This window comes from Xenopus laevis, chromosome 1S (assembly GCF_017654675.1).
Source record: "Xenopus laevis strain J_2021 chromosome 1S, Xenopus_laevis_v10.1, whole genome shotgun sequence".
Classification (NCBI taxonomy): domain Eukaryota; kingdom Metazoa; phylum Chordata; class Amphibia; order Anura; family Pipidae; genus Xenopus; species Xenopus laevis.
The window spans coordinates 48,327,415-48,350,553 of NC_054372.1; the positions used below are offsets into that span (position 1 = coordinate 48,327,415).

At 38.0% G+C, this 23,139-nt stretch overlaps 1 protein-coding gene across 4 annotated transcripts in view; it reads left to right on the forward strand.

Moving 5' to 3' along the window:
* Positions 1–793: 793 nt before the first annotated feature.
* Positions 794–23,139, forward strand: part of LOC108704365 (type II inositol 3,4-bisphosphate 4-phosphatase) — a 339,921-nt gene continuing 317,575 nt past the window's right edge. For 2 of the 4 annotated variants that reach the window (XM_041579561.1, XM_041579564.1), the window contains exons 1-3: positions 794–1,025; positions 10,922–10,978; positions 20,883–21,107. In XM_041579561.1, coding sequence (XP_041435495.1) covers positions 10,945–10,978; positions 20,883–21,107 — 259 coding nt within the window. In that variant the 5' untranslated portion in view covers positions 794–1,025; positions 10,922–10,944. Of the gene's footprint in view, positions 1,026–10,921; positions 10,979–20,505; positions 20,791–20,882; positions 21,108–23,139 lie in introns of those variants that run through there. The other 2 variants (XM_041579563.1, XM_041579562.1) reach the window with 2 other exon arrangements.

Sequence of the window (23,139 nt, forward strand, 5' to 3'; positions counted from 1 at the left end):
GAGAAGCATACCCTCATGCTGTTTAGCTACCAATAGTGATGGGCGAATTTCTGCCGCGAAACGTGAATTTAGTGAATTTTATTCTGATACCAGCGATAATTCTGACACTGGCGACAAGTCTGACGCCCATTAAAGTTAATGGGTGCCTAGAATTGTCGCCAGCGTCAGAATTGTTGCCGGTGTCAGAATTGTCTTCGGCATCAAATTTATTTTGATGCCAGTGAATTTTCGCAGCAAATTCGCAAATTTATTCACTGCCGGTGTTGAAATGCAAATTCACACCTGGCCAATAAATTCGCCCATCTCTAGCTACCAAATTCAATACCATTTGCTACTCCTCTCCCCTTGCTTATTTCTGATCTTGCCCACTCCCACACCTTGTGTCTCAATTCCTTCCCCTTTTAGATTGTAGGCTCTTTTACACAGGGCCTTCTTCACCTTTTGTATCGGTTACTGGTCGCTATAAATGTAATTCTCTATGTTGTTTGTATAAATACATTTATACATAAATACATTTATTTTTACAGCAAAATATGTTAGCGCTCTAAAAATACATGTTATTAATAATATTAATAGATGGGGTCAGTGACCCCCATTTGAAAGCTGGAAAGAATCAGAAGAAGAAGGCAAATAATTCAAAAATTAAAAAAAAAAGAAACAATGAAAGCCAAGGTATTTAAATAGCAACATATTGGGAAAAAATAGCTATAATTCCATTTCATAATAATATTAATATGCAAGCCCCACCCTATGCAAGCAGAGGTTGCAGCTACATGCAAACATACCATGTGACTATGAGTGGACACATTCCCTGACTGACTAAACCTGCATCATCTCACCTGAGTCAGTGGGAGACCATGCTGTGCTTTCATTCCCACATTATATAATACACTAGCAGGGTGCTGGCTATCTAGCTACAACTGTGGAGAAAAAGAAAACTCTGTTTCTATTGACTTTAAGATCAAGATATCCATGATAAAAGGAAAATCACATAGAAGAACATTATGGTATTGATCTGCATGCAGGTGAGCACCCTTAATTATTTGTATAGTGTTCTTGTGTTGTTTTTGTTTATATATATATCCTTTATGTGTGTCTGATAAAAAAAAATCTAGTTACATTTTCCAATATAATCTAAGTAGTATGGAGTTGAACGACAAATCACATTGCATAGGTTATACTGAAGGATAAGTTTGTATATACAGGTATGAATGCATGCAGACAAGGTTGCACTGCAGTCCATGCTGAATGGTTGTTGGACACAGGGCATACACTAAAGATAAGAGTGACTGGGAAAAACTACAGCACAGGAGGAAACCTCTGGTGTGTCTTTGGCATTTATACTGTGGCTATCTGCAGCCCCACTTTTAAAAATACAAAAAAAAAAAAATGTATCAAAATGAATGACCAACAGCACACAGTGTGAGTTGTAGTTGTACAAAAATCTATTTATTTAGCTCAAAAACCAAGAAAGAAAGGGCAACATTTCGGATCCTCAAGGCCCTTTATCAAGCTTGATAAAGTATCTTGAGGACCCAAAACGTTGCCCTTTTTGTATGTTTTTGGACTAAACAAATTGATTTTCTCAAAACTACAACTCACACGATGTGCTGCTGGTCAATTGTTTTGATACAAAGTTGTGGCCCTGAGGCAGGCGTGGGCTTTCCAGTACAGCACCTGACACCACAATTTGGGTGTTTTTTTGGGAGTTTGAGCTTTCCATACTGCTTTTACAATCTTAGAAACCATAACCCTTCAATCTGTGGCAAATTTTAGCATTGCCACCTCACCCCCCTCATATTAAATCCAAATCCTGCATGGCTAGTTGCAATTAATTTAGATGCGCGGCTGCACATATATCTGTTTAATCTGCAGCATGCATCTAAATAAATTGCAGCATGCATCTAAATAAATTGCTAGTTAACCATGCAGGATTTGGATTTAATATGAAGCCAGAATTAAAGGGGTGAGGTTGAAACATTATTGATGATTAGACCCAGATTAGACCCAGAGCACCTGCTGTTAGTGATGGGCGAATTTGGGGCGTTTTGCTTCGCTGAAAAATTCACAAATTCCCAGCAAAATTCGCGAAACGGCACTGGAGTCTTGTTTTTGACTCACATTCGCCGGTGAAAAAACGGACGCCGGCGAATTTTCACAAATTTATTCTCCTGGGACGAAACACAGGAATTTGCAGTGAATTCGTGCCTGGCGAATACATTTGCCCATCACTACCTGCTGTCTCTCCTTTTCTGAAACAAGACACATCATGCATCAAAATGCTTCATGGCTCAATAACAATTACAATACATGTCTGCAGACTGCACCAATGTATGTGCCACCATGAAACTTTTCATGAATAAGTATAATTAAAAAGATCGTTTGAACCCACTGAAACTCCAGTTTTCCATTTCACCCCTTGACTCTAGTACAGTAGGTCTCATTCTGTAAATTCCTGGGTGTGCATTGGTCCTAATTCCTTGTACTGAATCTGTTCTTGCCCTGCTGCTGTTCCCAATCCGTGATCCTGCTGTGCCCTTGGTTCCTTGCTGACCAAGGGGAGATTTCTGCTGCTAGAAAGCGTACTTTACTTATTCACTGCCTGGGAGCAGAGGGACAGCGTATATTCTATACATTACCATTACCTGATGAGACTTATGAAACCACACTTACTGCTATAAAGAACTTTTCCGTGCCAAGAGTAAATGTGGTTGCTGAAAGATATAAATTCCGCCAACATGGACAGCGTAATGGCGAATCCACAGAACAGTTTGTAGCAGCTTTGAGAGAGCTGGTTGTTACCTGTGAGTTTGGGAATCTGACAGATGAAATGCTAAGAGACCAAATAGTGGAAAAAACAAACTCACCTCACATTAGAGAGAGACTGCTCCTAGAGCAGGATTTAACCCTTGCAAAGGCTATTACAGTTGCTAGCCAAATTAAAACAGCAGTGGCAGAGGCTAAAACGCTCAGTCAGGGAACTGCTGGGAATGTACAGATTGTGAATTCAACACTGTGGCCTAATAATGCACAGTCACAGGCAAAATACAGTGCTAAGGAAAGGGATTTTGCCTATACTGCAAAACCGTGCAGCTTTCGCTGTGGTTCAACACAATACACTGCAAATTATGTTACATGTCCTGCAAAAGCTAAACGGTGCCGCAAATGCACAAAAGTAGGACATTTTGCTAAGATCTGCCGTAGTTCTGCTAAAGATGTTCATGAAGTCACTACTACAAATGTTACAGTATTAAGTGTGGATAAAGCTGGTACAGTTTATATGCACTGTCATTGTCTATAGTGCGTCTGCTGACAAGGGACACTCCATTAACCTGATGCTTGATACCGGTTCAGCTGTTTCTATACTACCAAAGGATATTTTCTTGAAATACTTTGCAAAATATCCACTTGTTGCACCTGCCCTGAAACCAATCTCTGTGCTTGGTTACTTGCCAGTGACTGTACAATTTGAATCAAATACTGCGAAACGTGACTTTTACATTGTGAATAAGGGTACTGCTATACTTGGAAGGGATCTCTTTGCTGCATTAAACCTACAATTAGTCTCATTACTACAGCACCAGTGCCTCCCACACAGTCAGTGTCTAAAATGTCACCACAAAGCAACACTTCACTGGACTGTGCAAAGAACTTTGTACACAAAGTTAAGTTGAGAACAGATGTAAAACCAGTACCATTCCCTGATTCAGCATGGGAAAAACTTGCTATTGATATTGTCAGTCCTTTTACAGATGCTCCTATAGACTGCAGATTTGCTATAACCTTGATAGACTATTACAGTAAATGGCCTGAAATTGCATTTGTTCCTCATATAACATCAGCTACAGTAAAAACATTTCTGTCTACAGTCTTCAGCAGAGAAGGTAATCCAAAGGAATTAATATCAGGCAATGGGCCACAGTTTGTCTCATATGAGTTTGAATCCTTTCTGAGAGTAAGAAATATTGTGTATAGGAAATCTTCAGTGTATTACCCACAAGCAAATGGAAAAATTGAGTTATTCAACCGAAGTCTGAAAGAAGCACTACAGACAGCAAATCTTACTGGGAAATCTTGGAAAGAATTTACAACAGAGTTCCTACATAACTACAGAGCAACGTGCCATGCAACAACCCAATCATCCACTGCTGAATTATTACAAGGTAGATTTATGCGCACTAAGTTACATGTTGCAGACATCAAACTTCCACAAAATACTGCGCCTACAAAATCATCTACTGCTGACATTGTGAAACGTCACCAAGCCAAATGCAAGACTTATACGGACAGAAAACGTGGTGCAAGAGAAGTACACTTTCAACCTGGATCTTTAGTCAGAATTAAGAAACCAGGAATACTGAAACAAGGACAATCTAATTTACTACACCACTTGAAGTGAGACGCCAGCGAGGACCATATACATATGAACTGTCTGATGGACGCATATGGAATGCAAGTCTTCTTGCTCCTGTTAGATATGACTTTGGAGAAGCTCCATTTGATGAATGACTTTTTTCTACTACTGATGTCAACTGCAATAGGCCTGAAGAAAGTGAACCTATAAGGCATACTGAGAGAATCAGAAAACTACATGTATGGACCCAGGACTATGTGATGTGAATAATGTATATTATTGCTTTAAGATGCATTGTTGTTGTTTATTACATTTGCCCAAATGATTTTCTACTATAGGTGGAATATGTGGTGTTTATACAAATGGCCCGTAGATGGCACTGTGCTCATACTTATACAGTGCATACTTCCTGGTAGCTTAAAAAGTGAAAGTTACTTTTGTATAATGCCAGCATGACTCTGCTAATAAAGCACTGTTATACTCTCCTCATCCTTGGCTACCCAAAACATAACAGATATAATCATGGACATAAGCCAAGAGAAAGCAACCAAGAGACAAAAATAAATATTTTAGTTCCATCACTCCACAGAATTCCAATTTAAGCAGATATTGGGTTTTTTTTTAATCTCGCAGATGCATCATGCTAGAAAAAGGTGCAGAATTATGGGCAAACTATGAGGTCCCTTCATAATGGGTCCCACTGAGCATCTGAGATATAGAATCACTAATCTTGTCATAACTCTTGTGGCCATGTGTGTTATAAAGATATCTAGGATCCCAGTAGTATAGTATCACAGGGCTGCTGTATTTTTATACTTTTCTTTTATAGGCAATCTGTCTTGGAGCAGCCAAAATAAAATATATATATTTTGTAAATCTCCTCACAGATGGTGAAATAAAAATCAATTTCATAATGTATCATCTAAAGCAAACACAATATTTCAAAAATAATTTTTAATCTTAGCCCTTGATTCAGGGAACCTTTCTTTTAGATCTTCATTTTAATACAGTGTTGAACAGACAATAGAACGGTATCACACTGTTAAACAAATGTTAGAATTATGCAGGGACTGCCTGGATTGGCAGTTGAATAACAGACAAACGGCACTTACTCTAAATATTGTGTTTGCTTTAGATGATACATTATGAAATTGATTTTTATTTTCACCATCTGTGAAATGCAGTCACGTGAAAATGGAACAGTTGTGAGTACAAGCTGCAGCTGAAAATTCCCAAAGTTAAGTGACAGCGGAGAACTTTAAGATCAATTGTCTCATTAGTCTCAGTTCGAGGACTGGTTATTGGAATGCGGTAGTGGAACTCGATATCAGAACAAATCTGGGGAGGCAGAAGATAAGAGCCAGATAATTAGAACCATTAAGAATACCTTCTCATTTGCTAATTCAAATGTGTTAAGAGAGTTACGCAAAGATAATTGTAAAAGGTATAATAAAAGCACTAGCATTTCTAAAAAAGTTAAACCCCTTTAAGCAGTGAGAATAAAAAAATACTTTTATCCTTAAAGGATATTGTATTTTTGTTGTATCCCTTGGTTTTTTATTTGTTTTATATAACTTAATAGATGTATGTATCATTTACTCCTAGCTTTCTGAAGATGTTACTTTCTCAGCTTACAGGTTTTTTATTTATTGTTTTTTTTTTTTTTTTACAGTTTTAGCCAAATACAACCTTTTTTTCACTACCACAGCCTTCCCATGGCTTCTCATGTCAAATTGAGGGTTTGTTCCTAGCACCCCTACCTTGGGGTATAATCTGGTGTACACAGTGTACTAGCACAAATTACTATCTTTGCCAAAACAATTAATGATAATATATTTTTTATATACAGTATATAAACAACCAGAGAACAGAGATTCTTTATAATTCCCCATAGGCTCTGCTCCACTGTTAAAATCTACAGTGCATATCATGTTAGCACTATTGTGGCTTTTCACTAATTCAAAGCCAGTTAACCTACCAGTATGTTTTGGAGTGTGACTGGGAACTACAGTACCCTGAGGAAATCTGAACAAACCAGGTAGAAAACAAAAACTCTTTTCTCATATTGTCCTGGAATCAAACCAAGGACCTCAAAGCTGCAGGGCTAACTATAGTGCCCCTATGCAGACCAGTTCAGCAATTCATTCTGGGCATCTCTGTTCTGTATTATTATTAGTATAACCACCCATGTGTTAACCTAAGGTTATTCTTTTATGATACACAAAAGCCATGAATATCTTGTAAATTATATCCTTATAAATGGTGAGTTCTGATGTCATCAGTTATAAACGGTGAGTTCTGATGTCATTTCTGTCACATGACTCACTGAAACGTGTGTATTATAATAAATAAAGTACCCCCAGTTGAAAAATATGAGGATATTAGAAGTTACCTCGGAGTTCCATGACCTGTATAAAAACACTTGGCCTTCGGCCTCGTACTTTTATATAGTCATGAAACTCCTCTGTAACTTATAATATCCTTATATTTTACAAGAGGGGGTACTTTATTCACTATATATCCTAATTGTCACTATGAAAACATTGTGGCACCATTTTATATTGTACAAACAAAGAGTTGGCTCGGTTCACCTCTTTGTGTCTGAGTAAAGTCACTTGTGGATCCTAACTTTAAATGTATGCTAATATATTACTTGGTTTAGCAGTCTCATGTTCAGCATAAAAGTGTATGTCCTTGTAGGCAATATAATCAAAGCTTGTAAGAGGATATATATTGCCTATGCAATGCAAAATTCACAGAAGGAATGCTTTGCATATCATAACATCCCCTTGAAAACTTTTCTCTGTTGTACCCCCTATTCTTGCCATCCAGTGCATAGTGGAATCCTGGGTATTATATAGATAATTTCCATGCTCATTGCTTGAGAAAGATCTCCACTTGGGCGTGGGTGCTCCAGAATAACCCAGTTTGGTCACTGTGCAACATCAGTACCGAACAATTCAAGGCAAGTGCTGCAACCCAATATATATTAAAATGTTTATCACATGGTGTAGAAAGTGCACAGCATGTACATTTCATGGATCACAGTCACCTTTCTTCAGCTTTCAGAAGAAGGGTGTTTGTTCTTCCTTTGACAGTAAATTTTTCTTGCAGCACACCACTTAATTGTTTCTGTAGGGTTCATTCAATTCCCAAACTGCTTCCAGGCCAAGTACACCATCCAGGCCAGTGGCACAACTAGATGTTATTGGTCCCCGCAGCAAATTAATTTTAAATATGCAGAGGTTGTCCCATTATATTTTAAAATGGCTCATTACTTAGGGCTTCATGGGGCCCCCTATATCTTCTGGGTCCCTATGCAACCATAGGGTCAGCTTCCTCTGTAGTTACACCCCTGATCAAGGCTATATACATGGAAGAAGCACATCAACCTATACTGGTATATGCCTTTATCTAATTTTTATTGCAGAAGTTGTAGCCCAAGTTTTCAGGAACCTGAGGAAGGGGTTGTTCCTCAAAAGCTTGTGCTACAACTTCTGCAATAAAAAATAGATAGTCATATGCAATTCTGCATGTCATACTGTATTTGCTTTAACTTTGGCTAACACAACACATTTACCTGCAATGTTTTTTAATATCACAATTTTTTTCCACATTTGTTACATGTTTAAAAATAATGTCTAGATTAAATGTTCTTACATTTGACTTAGGTCCTTCACATTTTTTTTAATAAAGAAATATCTTGTGCAGGTGCAGTAGATCAATGCAATTCTTTCGTGCCCTAAAGATCAATTCTTCCAAAGATGCTATTGTGCGCTCAGTAATCGAATAACTTTGTTACTAAACCACTGTATGCAATTCAGCGTTTAAGAATTATTGCTTCTGACAATGAACAAAAAAACTTTTGCAGCCAATTTATTCTAGCTCCATGGGAGTCGGCTTGCTAAACTGAAGACAAACAGTAAAATATCTGCAATATCTGCCATCTTTTATTGCATCATAAGAACAAACAACAAGGTAGGCGCAGATTAGGAAAGAAAAAAGTGAAAGACAGATAGGAGTCAAATAATAATAATACATAAACAAACACTATATAAAAATGAATAAGGAGGACAGACTGCTGGAAAAAAAAGAAAAACATCACTTTCACATCTAAGATAGAAAAGCAAGTAGCTTAATGCATGCTGATTATTTCAGTCCCCTGGTAATTTTGTTCCTATGTTTTCTTTTCCTGTGTGTTTAACTCCTCTGCAATCCACTCTCCCTGCCTCTTCTACTAATTAGATGTGCGTCTATGCATGAACCACTCAGCAGTAAGTTTCTCATCTACCTGGCAGCCCAGTCTTACTCACCATGAAGGAAAAGCACTTTGCTCTTGCCCAGCATGGAACAGGCAGCCAACAGATAGTACAGGAATAGCGATGAACTGAAAAATAAGCAGATTATGAGAAGAAACAAACAACTGCCAAATTTTCCATTAAAGCTACTGGTAATTAAATAAAGGAGCAGCTGCTTTTTAATAATACAAATGATATCATTACAAATGATTGATATGAAATTTCTTTTGGCCCCACTTGGTGAGGGCTTGCTATAGTTATTCAACTGTAATACATTAGCACATGACTACTGTGCCTTCAGTTTCTCCAGGTGTGCTTATTCATTGTCACTTGGTGCTACCACTGGGGCCCCCTCTTGAAAAAGGGGAAAAAGTATGGGAACGAAGTATAGTGTGCTTCTTTTTCCCCTTTTTCAAGAGATTACTGCGTTGGGCTTGAATCAGCCTGGGATTGAATGCACCCTATAAATATCAAGTAAGTGGTGTGCTGAAGACAAATTGTTTTTGGGCCTCTGGGGCCCCCCACACCCGTCACCGGCGGCCCCCAAACACACACACCCCAGTTCACACTGCGTTGCGTATCTTCAATTTCTTCTTTGTGACTGAGAACAAAGAGCATCCAAGGTATCTGGTAGGGAGACAGGAGAGGGGCTGGGTAGGTGGAGCCCACGAGGTTTTTTCCTGATGTCCCACTCTGCTTGGTGTTGACTGGCAGATAGGTACAGGAGATGTGAAGGAGGCAAAGCCAGGTGACTTCAGAAGCTCAGTAAAGACCCAACAGTCATATTGAGTCACATCCAGAATGAAGAAACAGGGAGTGAGGTGCTTGGACATTAGGCCCAGAGTTAGATCCATTCTATTCAAACTTAGGGTCCTAGTGGAGTAGAGGAGGAGGAGGCAGTGATGTTTTCCCAATGTTTCTAAATGTTGCAGGTAATGACCAACTCAATTATGGAGATTCATTTTACTAATAAACATTATTTGCAAAAAAGGATTATTTTGGAACAAATCCCAATAAGGTAAAGTCACCTGCATATTCAGGGACTGAACCTGCAGTTTACGGAGTCGATGAATGAAATTTCAGTCATGGCAGGAACTCCCTGATCACTAGGGATGGGTGAATTTGTCCCATTTCGCAAAAAAAAAAGTGAATTTCCCACTAAATCAGCAAACCGGCGAACAATTTGCGAAACCCATTGAAGTCAATGGGTGTCAAAATTATTTTTGATGCGCGTCAATATAGACACCCGCAACAATTGTTATATACGTGCCTATTTTGGCAAAATGCAATAAAGTCAATGGGTGTCCAAATAATTTTAACGCACGACAATGTTTATGCGCTCGACTATTACGACGCGTGCCTAATTTTTTTTCGCCTCGCCAGCATTTTTGCACAGGCAAATTTTTTGTGGCAGTTTTGCGAATTTATTTGCCGGCTGCAAAATGCGGAAATTCCAGACCAGAGTACATGTCTGTGATGAGTAAAAGCAAGGCACAAGCTTATGCTGTAGTTTCTAGAATAAATAATTTTTGATTTTCCAAGTCTGGTCTGAGGTGATATCTCGGAGTGCCTGCCATAACTGAAATTCAGTTCACTAATAAATGCCTGTTTGCTGCCAAGAAGTTGTCTTAGGAGAAATCTGTGGTTCTGTTACTTTGGCTGCTGTATAGTGAACAGCAACATTTCTGAATGCATTTTGATCTGTATCCCAGGTGGTTGACACAAGCAAGTTTTTTTAATAATTTAACACTTTAAAAAGATGTATAAATTAATTTAAAAAATCATTTTAAAGAAATTTTAAATGTCCAACATCACAGGTGCACCTGGGAATTCTGAGAAACGTTTATGAGATTATTATGTGAAGCTGTACTGGAAATGTCTTTCTCCATTTGATTTTCCTAGTCAGTCTCTGGTGAATAACCCTACCTTACTTTAACGTCTTCCAATTCCTCAGATTCACATCAACAGTAATTCATTATTATTTTTCCTTCTTTATTTCATTGTTTTTAATTGACAATGGCTACTTCATATCAATGCATTAAGAATATTTGCTGTACATGTGCTTTTACACTGAAATAGCAATTTACATGCATGAATACAGCGATACACAGACATGTAGCATGCCTATCAGCTCATAATTAATGAAATAGTCATCCAAAAGGGTAGTGAAAGAATGGCTTTAGAAATATGACACTATTCCATTCTTTTCTTCTTTTATATGATTGCTGGTTGCCAATTATACTGATGGCTTTTCCCTTTCCCTTCACAGATAAGAATTGCTGGGATAGCTAAATGATTAAAGGCAAAGTTAACAGCCCCACTGGTAGTGAGTATAACTTAATTTAATTTACCACATTGTTCTTTGTGTTTTATGATATCATTAAGTTAAATTGGTTTATGGACATATATAAATGAGTGTTTGTACTCCGTATAAATTGTGCACCAGTACCTGGACCAAGCCAGGTCAATGGAAAGTCTACACTACCAGTGCAATGTTTGTTAACAGGTGTGCAGGGGGAACAACTGCAGTTAGAGCTCATTCAATCCATACAAAACATTAAAAAATAGACAAGCATGTAGCATTTATGCATAGCATGCATCCTTACAAGCCATTGGTCTATTTACAGGTGCTAACAGTGGCCCATTATTACACCGCTGTGTTTATACTACATAAGTCCAAATGAATGAGCTCAAGTCATTAAGGGGGCACATTACCCTTTAAAACCATTAAAAAAAAAACCTAATAAAAAGCATAGGAATATATTAATGTAAGAAGAATAGTGAGGTTACAGTATAACCTCTATCTTTCTGCTACTAATAGCTCATCTTATGCAGTCAAGTGTATGATTTGCATTCCCTGCCGCTTTACTGCATTACTCACTTATTACTATTGTATTTCAAAACAGAAACCTTTATAGCCTTAATGTTTTAATGTTTTAGTTTGTGGCATTAAACCACCTCCTGCAGTAATTATTCTAAAAGAGATGGATAACAGAAGCTACAATATAGTAGTGTTTAATTTTGACAAATATTCATTCTTTATGGATTCCCAGAGCTCTACATAACTGACCTTAACTTTTCCTGTTTTCTAGGTCTGGTTAAAATAACCATTTCTTAGTACAGGTATGGGACCTGTTATCCAGAATGCTCAGGACCCTGTGGTCTTTCCATAATTTCGATCCCGATTAGGGATAAGTAAAATGTTTAGATTCCAATGCTAGGACCACCCAGGGGCCAAAAAACTTGAGCTGGAATCCGCTGCCCGGTTTACTGCCCTACCGCAGGCAGTAGTATCCTCTTTTTTTCGTATTTAGAAATATTGAATCCGAAGTGGCACAAGCAGACTTCCACCCAGTCTGTTTATGCCACTTCCGATTCATTATTTCTGAATACAGAAAAGAGAAGATACTACTGCCTGCGGTAGGGCAGAAACCGGGCAGCGGATTTCAGCTAGTGGTTTTTGCCCGTGTGGCCTTATGGATAGTAAAAATATATATTTGTAATTTATAAAATGTTGCACAGTTTGAAAAATTTACTCGCCTATTGACTTCAATGCATTGCCAATTTTTTGGCATTTTGTGAATTTTTGGTGAAGTGAAACTGGTGTGATTCGCCCATCACTGATCTTCATACTTTTTCTACTAAAAAAATCAATTAAACATGAAATAAATCCAACTGGATTGTTTTTCCTTCAGTAAGGATTAGTTGGCATACAGCACAATATACTGTTTTATTATTACAGTGAAAAAGGAAATACTTTTTTGTTTTAAAAGTTATATAATTATAATGGTGTCTATGGGAGGCCCCTTTTCTGTAGTTTCTGTAATTCAGAGCTTTCTGGATAATGGGTTTCCAGATAACGGATCTTATACCTGTAGAACCACTGCTTTATTTACCTTTGCAGGGTGTCAAGTTTAGGAATACTTGCCATTATTATTCGATTCATTCTTGTACTATATACACTGGTAGCTTGGAAACAAGTTAGTAATCATTGGCTTATGATTCAACAGAACAGCAGAGTGGAACTAGAAGGAGTACAACCCAACTAGCTAGCAAACACCGGAACACAGAGTTTTAAAAGAGGCCACAAACAGGTCGAAAATTAAGCTCCACAGAAATACTCGCCCACTTTTTATTCATTCCTATTGGATTTTTAGCCAAGTATTTATCAAATAGTGTATTCTTGACTTCACCCATTGACATATATGCTTCTAAAAATCCCATCAGAATGAATAGAAATTGGGTGAGCTCTAATTTTACACCATAATAAATCTGACCATAAGAACCCACACTACTAAGACCCATTTGGGTTTGCCATATGGCTTAAATAATTAATTTATCCTAATCACATTAGCAATAAATTATTTTGAAGGGCTAGTGGAGAACTTTTGAGGGTCATTTTGAAGGTAAAGTGTATCAACGGATTGACCTACCTTAATACTGGTCTGGTCTATTTAAATTTAAGACAAGCCCTGTCAGGCACATTGCTGGCTGCCTGTTGTGCTACCATCTTTATGAGGGAATTAAATCACAACTCTGGAGAACCAGTATCATCAGTCAAGTGATATTTTTATTTGGTAGCACTACATGTTTCGGATCTCTCTGATCCTTCCTCAGGTGCCAGTGTTCACAAAGTGCATCTTTATGAGGGTAAGCTCTTGTTATCCAAATGTCTGTATATATTGACCCATGGAGACATCTTCATATAACAGCCTGACAGTCATGTATTAAAAGATTCCATGTAGTGAATGTCTCTATTGGAAATACTTGCTGCATTTGCTCACCACAAAGTAATATCCTGTGTTACAAATGCCCAAGTGTGTAGATGGTGGTGCAAGACACCAGGAGCATAACTACAGAAGAAGCAGACACTGCAGCTGCAGGGGGCAGAAGGTATAGGGGCTCCATGAGGCCCTACAGTTATTTGTATACAATTTCTATAAATACTAGTAAAACAAGGGAACGTCTAGACATTTTGGGGGCTTGAAAAATAATTTGCTGTGGGGCCCAGTAATATCTAGTTATGCCTCTGGAAGTATCCCACACTCTTCTATATTTCATAGAAAGTCTATGCATACGCAAGCTGTCTGGGCAGCAAATATTCAGATTTGTATAAATGCAGCTTTTGGTGCTAATATACTTTTTCTACACAAAGCAGCATCACCTGCTATTCTCTCTGGTTACACTAGCAAGCGTGGTACAGGCATTCTCTGAGCAATAGGCACATTGAGCTTGCACTTTATTCTTGAAGGAAAAATTAGATTCCATCTTTATGCCCACAGGGAGCCCTGTAATTAAAATCTAACCAGTGAGGGACAAGCCACAGATGTTGCTAAACCTGAGGATAGGGCTGCCTCTGACTTACTAATGTTTTGCTTGAGAAAAATTGGGAACAACAATGTGTCTGCTTTGAACTCTGACAGCTTAAATGAGCCCAACTATGTTCTGCTACCTTATAAATAGTGTACTATGATCCAATTATACTGTACATTTTTCCAAAAATGCCTATAATTTGCAGGCAGTTTATACGCAGTAATCAGTATGGGGATGTCAAACAGGATGAATGTTCATTTGGATTCCTGTTTGTTAAATATAGAGTCTTGTTCCTAAACCTTTATTTTTTACAGAGATCGCACCAAACAAACTGATGTGAAATATGCAAACAATTCTATAGTTTTATCAATCTCACATTGATTTTTATCTTGTTTATTTAAACAAGGCTAGAATATTTGATTCATTGTATTTTTCTTGGAACACAGCCATCATATATGTTTTCCATTTAACTTCTCTAGTTTTGCCTCAGAATATCCAAAAACACAGTTTACTGAATAAAGATAATAATAGATCAATGTGCACCCCTTTCATCTGCATACCAAACTTTGCCATTTATGGCTTTAAAATAATGTTCTAGTTGCAATACAAAATTTTATGAAAGCTGTGAAATATAAGAGCATCACCAGGTACCAGTCAATGCACCGGTAGCAGTTATTGATTATTTCCTTCCTCAAAAGCAATCATAGAGGGTGCAAAAAACTCTAAAAATATAGTCCAAAATTAAGGAGGCCACACATGTTGAGGTTTGGTCTGCCAATTTGATCAATTTTGACTGTATGGAAGTACCACCTGGGCATGCATGGCCTATGGGAGGACATTGACAAGAGGCAAAATGCATCTACTGATGCCCTTCTGTCCTTTGAGAAGAGGCATCAGCAGCTCCCCCTTAATTATGTCAGATTAGAGGGTACTTGCTGGCATCACAGTGTACAAGTAGGAAGCTAGTAACAGGTTTAGGATGTGATTTATAAATAAAAAATCTGTCTTGAAGTTTTTCGTGTGGGTGTGCATTGGCAATTTACATTTCTGTGCCTTGTTTCATTTGCCCATCTGGCTTTCTTGGAGTTGGGTGGCTGGCATGTTGGGTAGCCCAGAAGGTATGCGGGTAATTCTTGCAAGCATTCCTTAAAATGGGTGTGTTGGACATGGGTGATGTTGTCCCTGCCACTGCTTGTTGTGGCCATCAGTCTAAATAAATAGAGTAACATTTGCTAAGCAGCCAGCAGTAGTTCTGTTTTCTGGTAGAGAGCATACAACTGCTGGTAAATGTAGTGAGGTGTTAAATCAGTGATCACCAACCAGTGGCTTGTGAATAACATGTTGCTCTCCAACCCCTTGGATGTTGCTCCCAGTGGCCTCAAAGCAGATGCTTATTTTTGAATTCCAGGCTTGAAGGCAAGTTCTAACTGCATAAATACCAGGCATACTGCAAAACCAAGTCTCCTGTAGACTAGTGCCAGTCCACCTGGAGTCTACCAATTCATAGCCTTTATTTTGCATCCCCAGGGACATTTTCATGCTTGTGTTGTTCCCAAACTCTTTTTATATTTGAATGTGGCTCATGGCTGAAAGAACCCCTTTGTTAAATTATATACCTTAGTTGCTATTACCATGTCTACCTCACTACTCAAACTTGCCTGGAATAAGTTGGGTGTGTGGCAGGGCTTGAAGCTGCTTCAGTACCATGAAGATGTATGCTTGCACAGCAGTTCTGCCTAGGATCCACTGGTGAATAATTCTATGGTCAATTCCCCAGTTCCTGGGGCTTAAGGAACAATATGTGACACACAATTGCCTGGTACAATATGTGGTACAATAGTGGTTCTGAAACATAAGAGTTCTGGGATTACAGTAGCACTCATCTATTTGGCTATTCATGTATTACAGGAAATCTTATCATAACCTAGGAAGTTTTTTTTTTCTATTACGTAGGAATCTCTAGTGCCAAACAAGTATTTCTCCACCTAAGTGGTAGGTTCTTAATGCAACTCATGTTCCCTTCTGATCAGCCTGGGACAAGTGCCTTAGCATTACCCTTGCCATATACTGTATGTATGGTAAAAAAAGGGAACATTGTGCTCACCACTACATCATAAACCATTAGGTGGGAGTGCAATGAGGCTATATATATATATATATATATATATATATATATATATATATATATATATATATATATATATATATATATATATATATATCTCTATATATATCTCTATATATATATATATATATCTCTATATATATCTCTATATATATCTCTATATATATCTCTATATATATATATCTCTATATATATCTCTATATATATCTCTATATATCTCTATATATCTCTATATATATATATATTTATAGATAAATAGATATACTGTATATATGTTGGGTGAGTCTTTGTTGTCTTTATGAAGTTTGTGGCCATAGCCTGTTAATTTATCTCTTAGGGTAGGACTACATGGACGTTTTCGGCACTATCTGACTCGCTGCAACAAAACGCCTGCGACAAGTCGCATGCGACAAAAATAAGGTAAGTGAATACATTGTCACATGGTGTCGCAGCGTTGATCCGACGCGACACGACTGTCGGATGCAGATGTTGCACGCTTGTTGCAGGCGTTTTGTTGCAGTGCGTCGGACCACGCCGAAAACGTCCATGTAGTCCTACCCTCAATTTCTCTTCATGAGATGACTTGATAATCACCAGTTATGAGTTACTTTTTTAAATGATCAGTCTACAAAACCCTGTAATATTTGGGAAAGTATTCAAACCCATAATGTCTGCAAAGTCAGTTATATGTCAATTTTTAAAGTAGAGATTGTGAATCAGTATTGATGGCGTTCATTCCAATTTATAAAACTTCAAAACATTTTTTAAGAGTCGTGCAAACTGGCCAAATCAGTGAAGGAAATATGATTAAAAGAATTGTCCAGTGTAAAAATAAAAACTGGGCAAATAGATAGGCTGTGCAAAACAAAGAATGTTTCTAATATAGTTAGTTAGACAAAAATGTAATTTATAAAGACTGGAGTGACTGGATGTGTAACACAATAGCCAGAACATTAATTGCTTTGCAGCTCTCTTGGATTTCACTAATTGGTTACCAGGCAGTAACCAATCAGTGACTTGATTGAGGGTCATATGGGTCATAATTGTTGCTTTTGAATCTGAGCTGAATGCTGAGGATCAATTACAAACTCACTGAACAGTTATGTCCCATGTGGCCCCCCTTCAAGTCGCTGACTAACTTAGAGTTAGAGAGCTGAAAAACAGGAAGTAGTGTTCTGTTCTGTCATGTTACACATCCAGTCACTCCGGCCTTTATACATTACATTTTTGGCGAACTAACTATATTAGAAACATTATTAAATCTTGCACAGCCTATCTATTTTCACAGTTTTTATTTTTACACTGAACTGTTACTTTAAAGTTGTAAATTCTCATTGAAATCTTATAATTTCAGTAGCATTTTAACTACTTTGGACCGATGATTGTAAGGTAGCAATATACCAGTGACATTTCTCTCATCATTCCAAACGGAAAATAGTCATCCTCCCATAGGAAATAATGGGATTTGCCAGGTTTCAGATGTAATTTCTTGGTGGATGTCCAAGATCTTTGTTAGTTAAGTAAAACTACAAATTCATAGCGGTGCAACTCTAGTATTAGAATAATACCAAAATGTTGCCTAGGCAGTTATTTAGCCAGGATCCCCCTATATCCTAGTTGAGGCTTCATTTTAGGTTCCATTCCAAATCTTGATCAGACTTTCGGAGATGTGGTTTAGGGTTAATTTGATCAGTCTTAGCTTGTTCACAAAATGAAAATGTACGTTTATAGTACTCTGCAGCAGTTTACAGATCTATTAGGTTATTTAATGAAAGCAAATGTAATTTTAAAATTATGATAGTAACCAGAAGGTCTAACTCGCGGTTGAATCCACTGGGCTCCATATAATGTATTTTTATAAATCTCCTTGCTCCATGAAACCCAAAAGGTGTGCCATATACTCTGAGCAGTAGAGGCATGTTGCATAGAGTTCTAGGTATAACTGAAAGCTCTGTCTAAGAAAACAGAGAATACCATTTGTTTGTTTCCCCATGCATGCAGAGTAATGCATGTACAAATACTATGACCATTTATATTAGAAGACCAGCTTCACCCTGAACTCTGTACTGCAAAAGTGGGCTGGGTACTGTGTCACTGGGCACTATACATGGTAAGTGTCTTATGGCCACATATCTGATACTGGCAGGTGGAGGTAGTTCTGTCCAACCAGAGCCCAGTTTAAGGGAGGCTTCTGACTGAATAAGCATCCTGAATACAAAATTAACCCCTCTGTAACCAGCCTTAAATTGAGATTTAATTGCAGCAGAGACAGGCTGCCTCCCCACAAATTACTGCTAAAACACTTTAAAGGATAAGTAAACCTTACATGAATGTAAAATTGATGAGGATGCTATTCTAAGCACTTTTGTTATTTACGTTCATTATTTATTTTCTTTTTATTTCAAAATATTAAGGGATACATGTGCTGTTAATGTGAATAAATTTTGTGCAAACAGCGCCACCTGCTGGTCAGTTTCCCACCAGTCTGACCACCAAGTAGTCAAGGAAGTTGTCAGGAGAAAGAAAGAGACTGCTCTGGTGTTCTTCTGCTTAGAGAAACAATTAGAAACCTTTCTCAAATCTTTCCTAAGCAGAAGAACATTAAAGCAGCCTCTTTCTTTCTCCTGACAACTTCCTTGACTACTTGGTGGTCAGAATGCTGAGAAACTGACCAGCAGGTGGTGTTGGAACAAAATTCATTCATATTAACAACACATGTACAGTATACCTTAATATCTTGGAATAAAAAGAAAAGAAATAATGAATTTAAATGACAAGCACTCTCATCACTTTCACATTCACTTATTTAAAGGTTTTACTTATCCTTTAAAAATGAAGGACATTTCAAAAGTGGCAAAAAGAGATATCATGCAAAGGTGAATTGATAGTATATCTGTAATGCACTAGTCTTTCATCTAAAGGAGTTCACCTATATAGATAAACATTTTAATACTGTAATCTATTTTAGGTAGAAGAAGATACAAAAAGTATCTCTTTGCCCTCTGAAACAAAAAGATGAATGGCCAATGTTTTCTCTGTTTATCAGTTATGGGATGCTTCCCCGTGATGTATCTTAACAAGAATAACTCACTGCAGTATGCACAGTAGGCAAAATGCATGCACATTATGAGCTCTTCAATTTTTAATGCACTGGCCACTTTAATGAGATTGTCAAAATCCCCTGTTAAGTGACCACGGGAGAGAGAGGCAAAGAAAGGGAAAGACAGCCATTGCCTGAATCAGGAGTGCATGATGTGAAAGCCAGCTGTATCCCTAAATGATATGTCACTACTAATCTCTAACCTGCTAAATACACTGTACTGGACTAGAGCCAATATTCTTCCCTGAAATCAAGCTACTTAGATTCTAGAATCATGTTAGTAATATTTATAATGCATATTTACATACAAATGGCTTTGCAGGTTTGAGTCTGATGGGCATGGGGGAGCATGAGAAAGGCAGGCATACTATGTATATATAAGCATTTATCCCAAAATATTTTGTACATTATGCAAACTATCACTTTTAGCTAGTACTGGAAATTGTTTGTACCAAACATTGAGGAAAGAGCATGCATACATATACGTAGGTCTACATATATTAGCATGCACTGAAATTGGAAAAATGTAAAATGTATTTCATAGAGGATCGTCTATTTACATATTCTCTTCCCTTCTTTCTGGTTATATTGATAATATGATTGATCTCTGGGCAAATGACAAACCTGATATTATAGGTCCTTGAGCCATTAACTTGCATGTTATATCCTTAAAAGTGAAACCTGTCCAGTTTGTAATCAATGTGTATCGTCATGCAATTTCCTATAAATATGCAGCAGTGTATAAATGTTGACTTATTTTCTAAAGCGTTGCATTTACCCAAATGTGCAGAATTTTCTTTTATTTTGGTCTTGGATAAGACAAGCTATATAGACAGTACTGGAAAGTGCAACACTGCTGCAAGCAAAGCAATATGGCAGCTTGCATTTCCTTGTATAGGCGCATGCATATACAGGAGTATTTCTCCTTTAAGGGAATTGAGAAGGGCTCCCTCTGCATATACACCCCCATAATAAACATTTTCCAAGTGCTTAATAAGTCTCATTGATTTAGCAATAAAGAGAAGCCTTCTTAAAAAAAATGCTTTTTCGGTCGAGCTTTGTAATGCCTTTCCAGAAGGTGAGTCATGAAAACAATTAGGATCTTTATCGGTCATAACAGCAGCTGACACCATGGGCAGTAATGATGCCACATATACAACTTGTTGTCTACTGACGAAGAAGCTGTGTCATCCTAAATTATTTCCACAAACTGATGAGCTGCGCCGTGGCATGGATGGAAGGGAGCCTTAGCATAAAAGACAAGTCTAATAGAGGAGATGATGGACACATTCCCCTCCCTGTGTCCCTCTGGTCCCTTTGTCAGATTGCTGACTGCTGCCATGGCTAACATATTGAATTCTTGTTAAACTTTGCAGCCTCAGTAGCTGCCAGCTGGACTGCGAGATCCATACTAGAGAAGGATTTCGCATTTCAGTTTGCTAATTCTGCCACCTAGTTTTTCAATGCATTAATTGCTTTGGGAGGTTTAGCTGTGGAGCTTGGACTTTGCAGCACATCTGAACGGGAAGCAACAGGGGATTGATTCTGGAGAGGTGTACGAGGTGTGCACTCCACTGACAGGGAAGATAAATGTATAATGGTCTGTATTAAGCACAGCATCACTTCTGATGTGATATCCTACCTGCCCTTTCACTGTTTAGGTAGCTGAAACTGTATTGCTGTTTCCTGCAGATTTTTTCAGTGAAGAAGAAGATCTTTACCTTGAAGCAACATCGACGCTAGACTGTGAATCTTGGGCAGCGGCACTCTGTCAAGCAAACTCTGAAATATTGTGTGGGGGAATTACACTGGTCAGAGCATTAATAATGGAAATGAAAGAGGAAAGAGCCTTGGATGTAGCCCAGAATCTAATTTTCCCTGCTGAAGGGGAGAATCCTGTAGGGCAAGACACAGCAAGTAAGTGCAAGATCTTAGCAGCATGTCATTCCCTGAATGTGATGATGTATGTGTTCTTGTACTTGTAAACTGCAGCTTTTTAACCCGTCTCAGCTAAATGGTCTTTAGTGAATTGTGATTCTAACCTGCCTTGGCATCTTCCTGGTTAAACGGATGATCAGCCCAACCTTGATTGCTTTCAGCTTGCTACATAGCACATTGCATGAACAGGAATAAAAACAGCTTGTGCTGTCACAAACGCACACACAGCACACCTTTTGTGTAGAAAAAAAACCATGCTTGTTTCAGTTTATATAATCCTAGAGAGAAAAGTTCTTGCAAGCGATGCCTAGACATTACAAGGGAGAACTGCAGGGACCCCTTCAAAGTTTCTGATTGGCTTTTTCTGGATCCAAGATGCTTTTCATGTTCTTCCCTAATCTAGGGCTTTACACTTTTAGGGGAAAAATCAGCATGGTGTGTATAAGGTGATGGATTCCTCCACTTAAACAAAGAGAGATCCAAAGATATTTAAGAATTCCATCTAAACCATCTCATCCCACTTTTATTTTATTGTCTTACAGTCACCTAAGCGTCATATTTCCAGGCAGTGTAATATCTAAATTTTACTGCAGCCAGAATAGGATTTTACAGGAGGCTGCATCCCAATCGGCAGAATAGCGCAGGTAGTAATCCAATAAAACCTTACAGTACTTTAGCACATTCCAGATCCTAAGCATAATGCAGCGTCTAGGCTACACATCTTCTGCTGTGTGTTCTGAAAAACCTCATTTGTCACAGCTCGGAACAGAGTTGATTCCTGTGACCTTTCCTAACCTGATTAGCAATAGAACCCTCATCCAGGGAGGCACATTTTCATAAGGGAGGGCTTTGTAGTGGACATAGTACTAATCTGTTTTTCTTTTTTCCCTCTGTGTGTTGACTACACTGGCTCTATAAAATCTGGCAGCTTTTCAGTGACTGCCTTGGCATGTATTTATTTTATGACAATTTTAGCCCAGTCGAGCATATGTGTGACTAAATGAAGGTAATTTTTCCTTCCCTGCGTTTACTGTATCTTTCCCCTGCCCATTTTGTTTTAATTCTCTCTTTGTTGCTTCTTATCCGGTGTCCATAGCAACACACTTTGGCAGCAGGAGACAGACATCAAGCTAAAGGGTCCAATCTCGTATCTACAATACACAACTTGTCTGATGGTTTTGTGTAATTGCAATCTGTTATTAAATCTGTGTGCTGTAAAGGCATTTTGCAACCCAGTTCTGCAGCATTTGCCTCCTTCCTGCATGTAATAAGTACGGATGGGGGATGCAGAGCTTGGCATGTAAAAGACTGCTTGGAAATGAATCATAAAGTGAAAGCAGGAGCAATTTTGTAGTCATAAAATATTGCGTAAAACGCTCAGTTTAAGAAAACAGCACCTGTATCATAGATACATCCTCCCAGTTGTTCTGTGTATGTTAACCTCTTCCTTTTCTTAAAAGGGTGGCTCACCTTAAAGTTAACTTTTACTGTGTTATAGAATAGCTAACTCTAAGCAACTTTTCAATTGGCCTTTCGTTTTTGTTTTTAATTATTTGCCTTCTGCTTCTGACCCCTTCCAGCTTTCAAACAGGGTTCACTGACCCCATCTAAAAAAACAAATGCTCTGTAAGGCAACAAAGGTATTGGCATTGCTTTTTATTGCATATCTTTCTATTCAGGCCTTCTCCTATTCATATTCCAGTCTCTTATTCATATCAATGCATGGTTGCTAGGGTAGTTTAGATCCTAGCAACTGGATTGCTTGAAATTGCAAACTGGAAAACTGCTGCATAAAAAGCGAAATAACTCCAAAACCACAAATAATAAAAAACGAAAACCAGTTGCAAATGGTCTCAGACTATTACTCCCTGCATCATACTAAAAGTTAATTCAAAGATGCACTACCCTATTACAATCTCTTTCTATGCATTGTTGCATAATAAAATGGGAATAAATATTTAATAGACCTAAAGATAATGTGTAATAATTATAAAGTAGAGTGGAGTTAAAA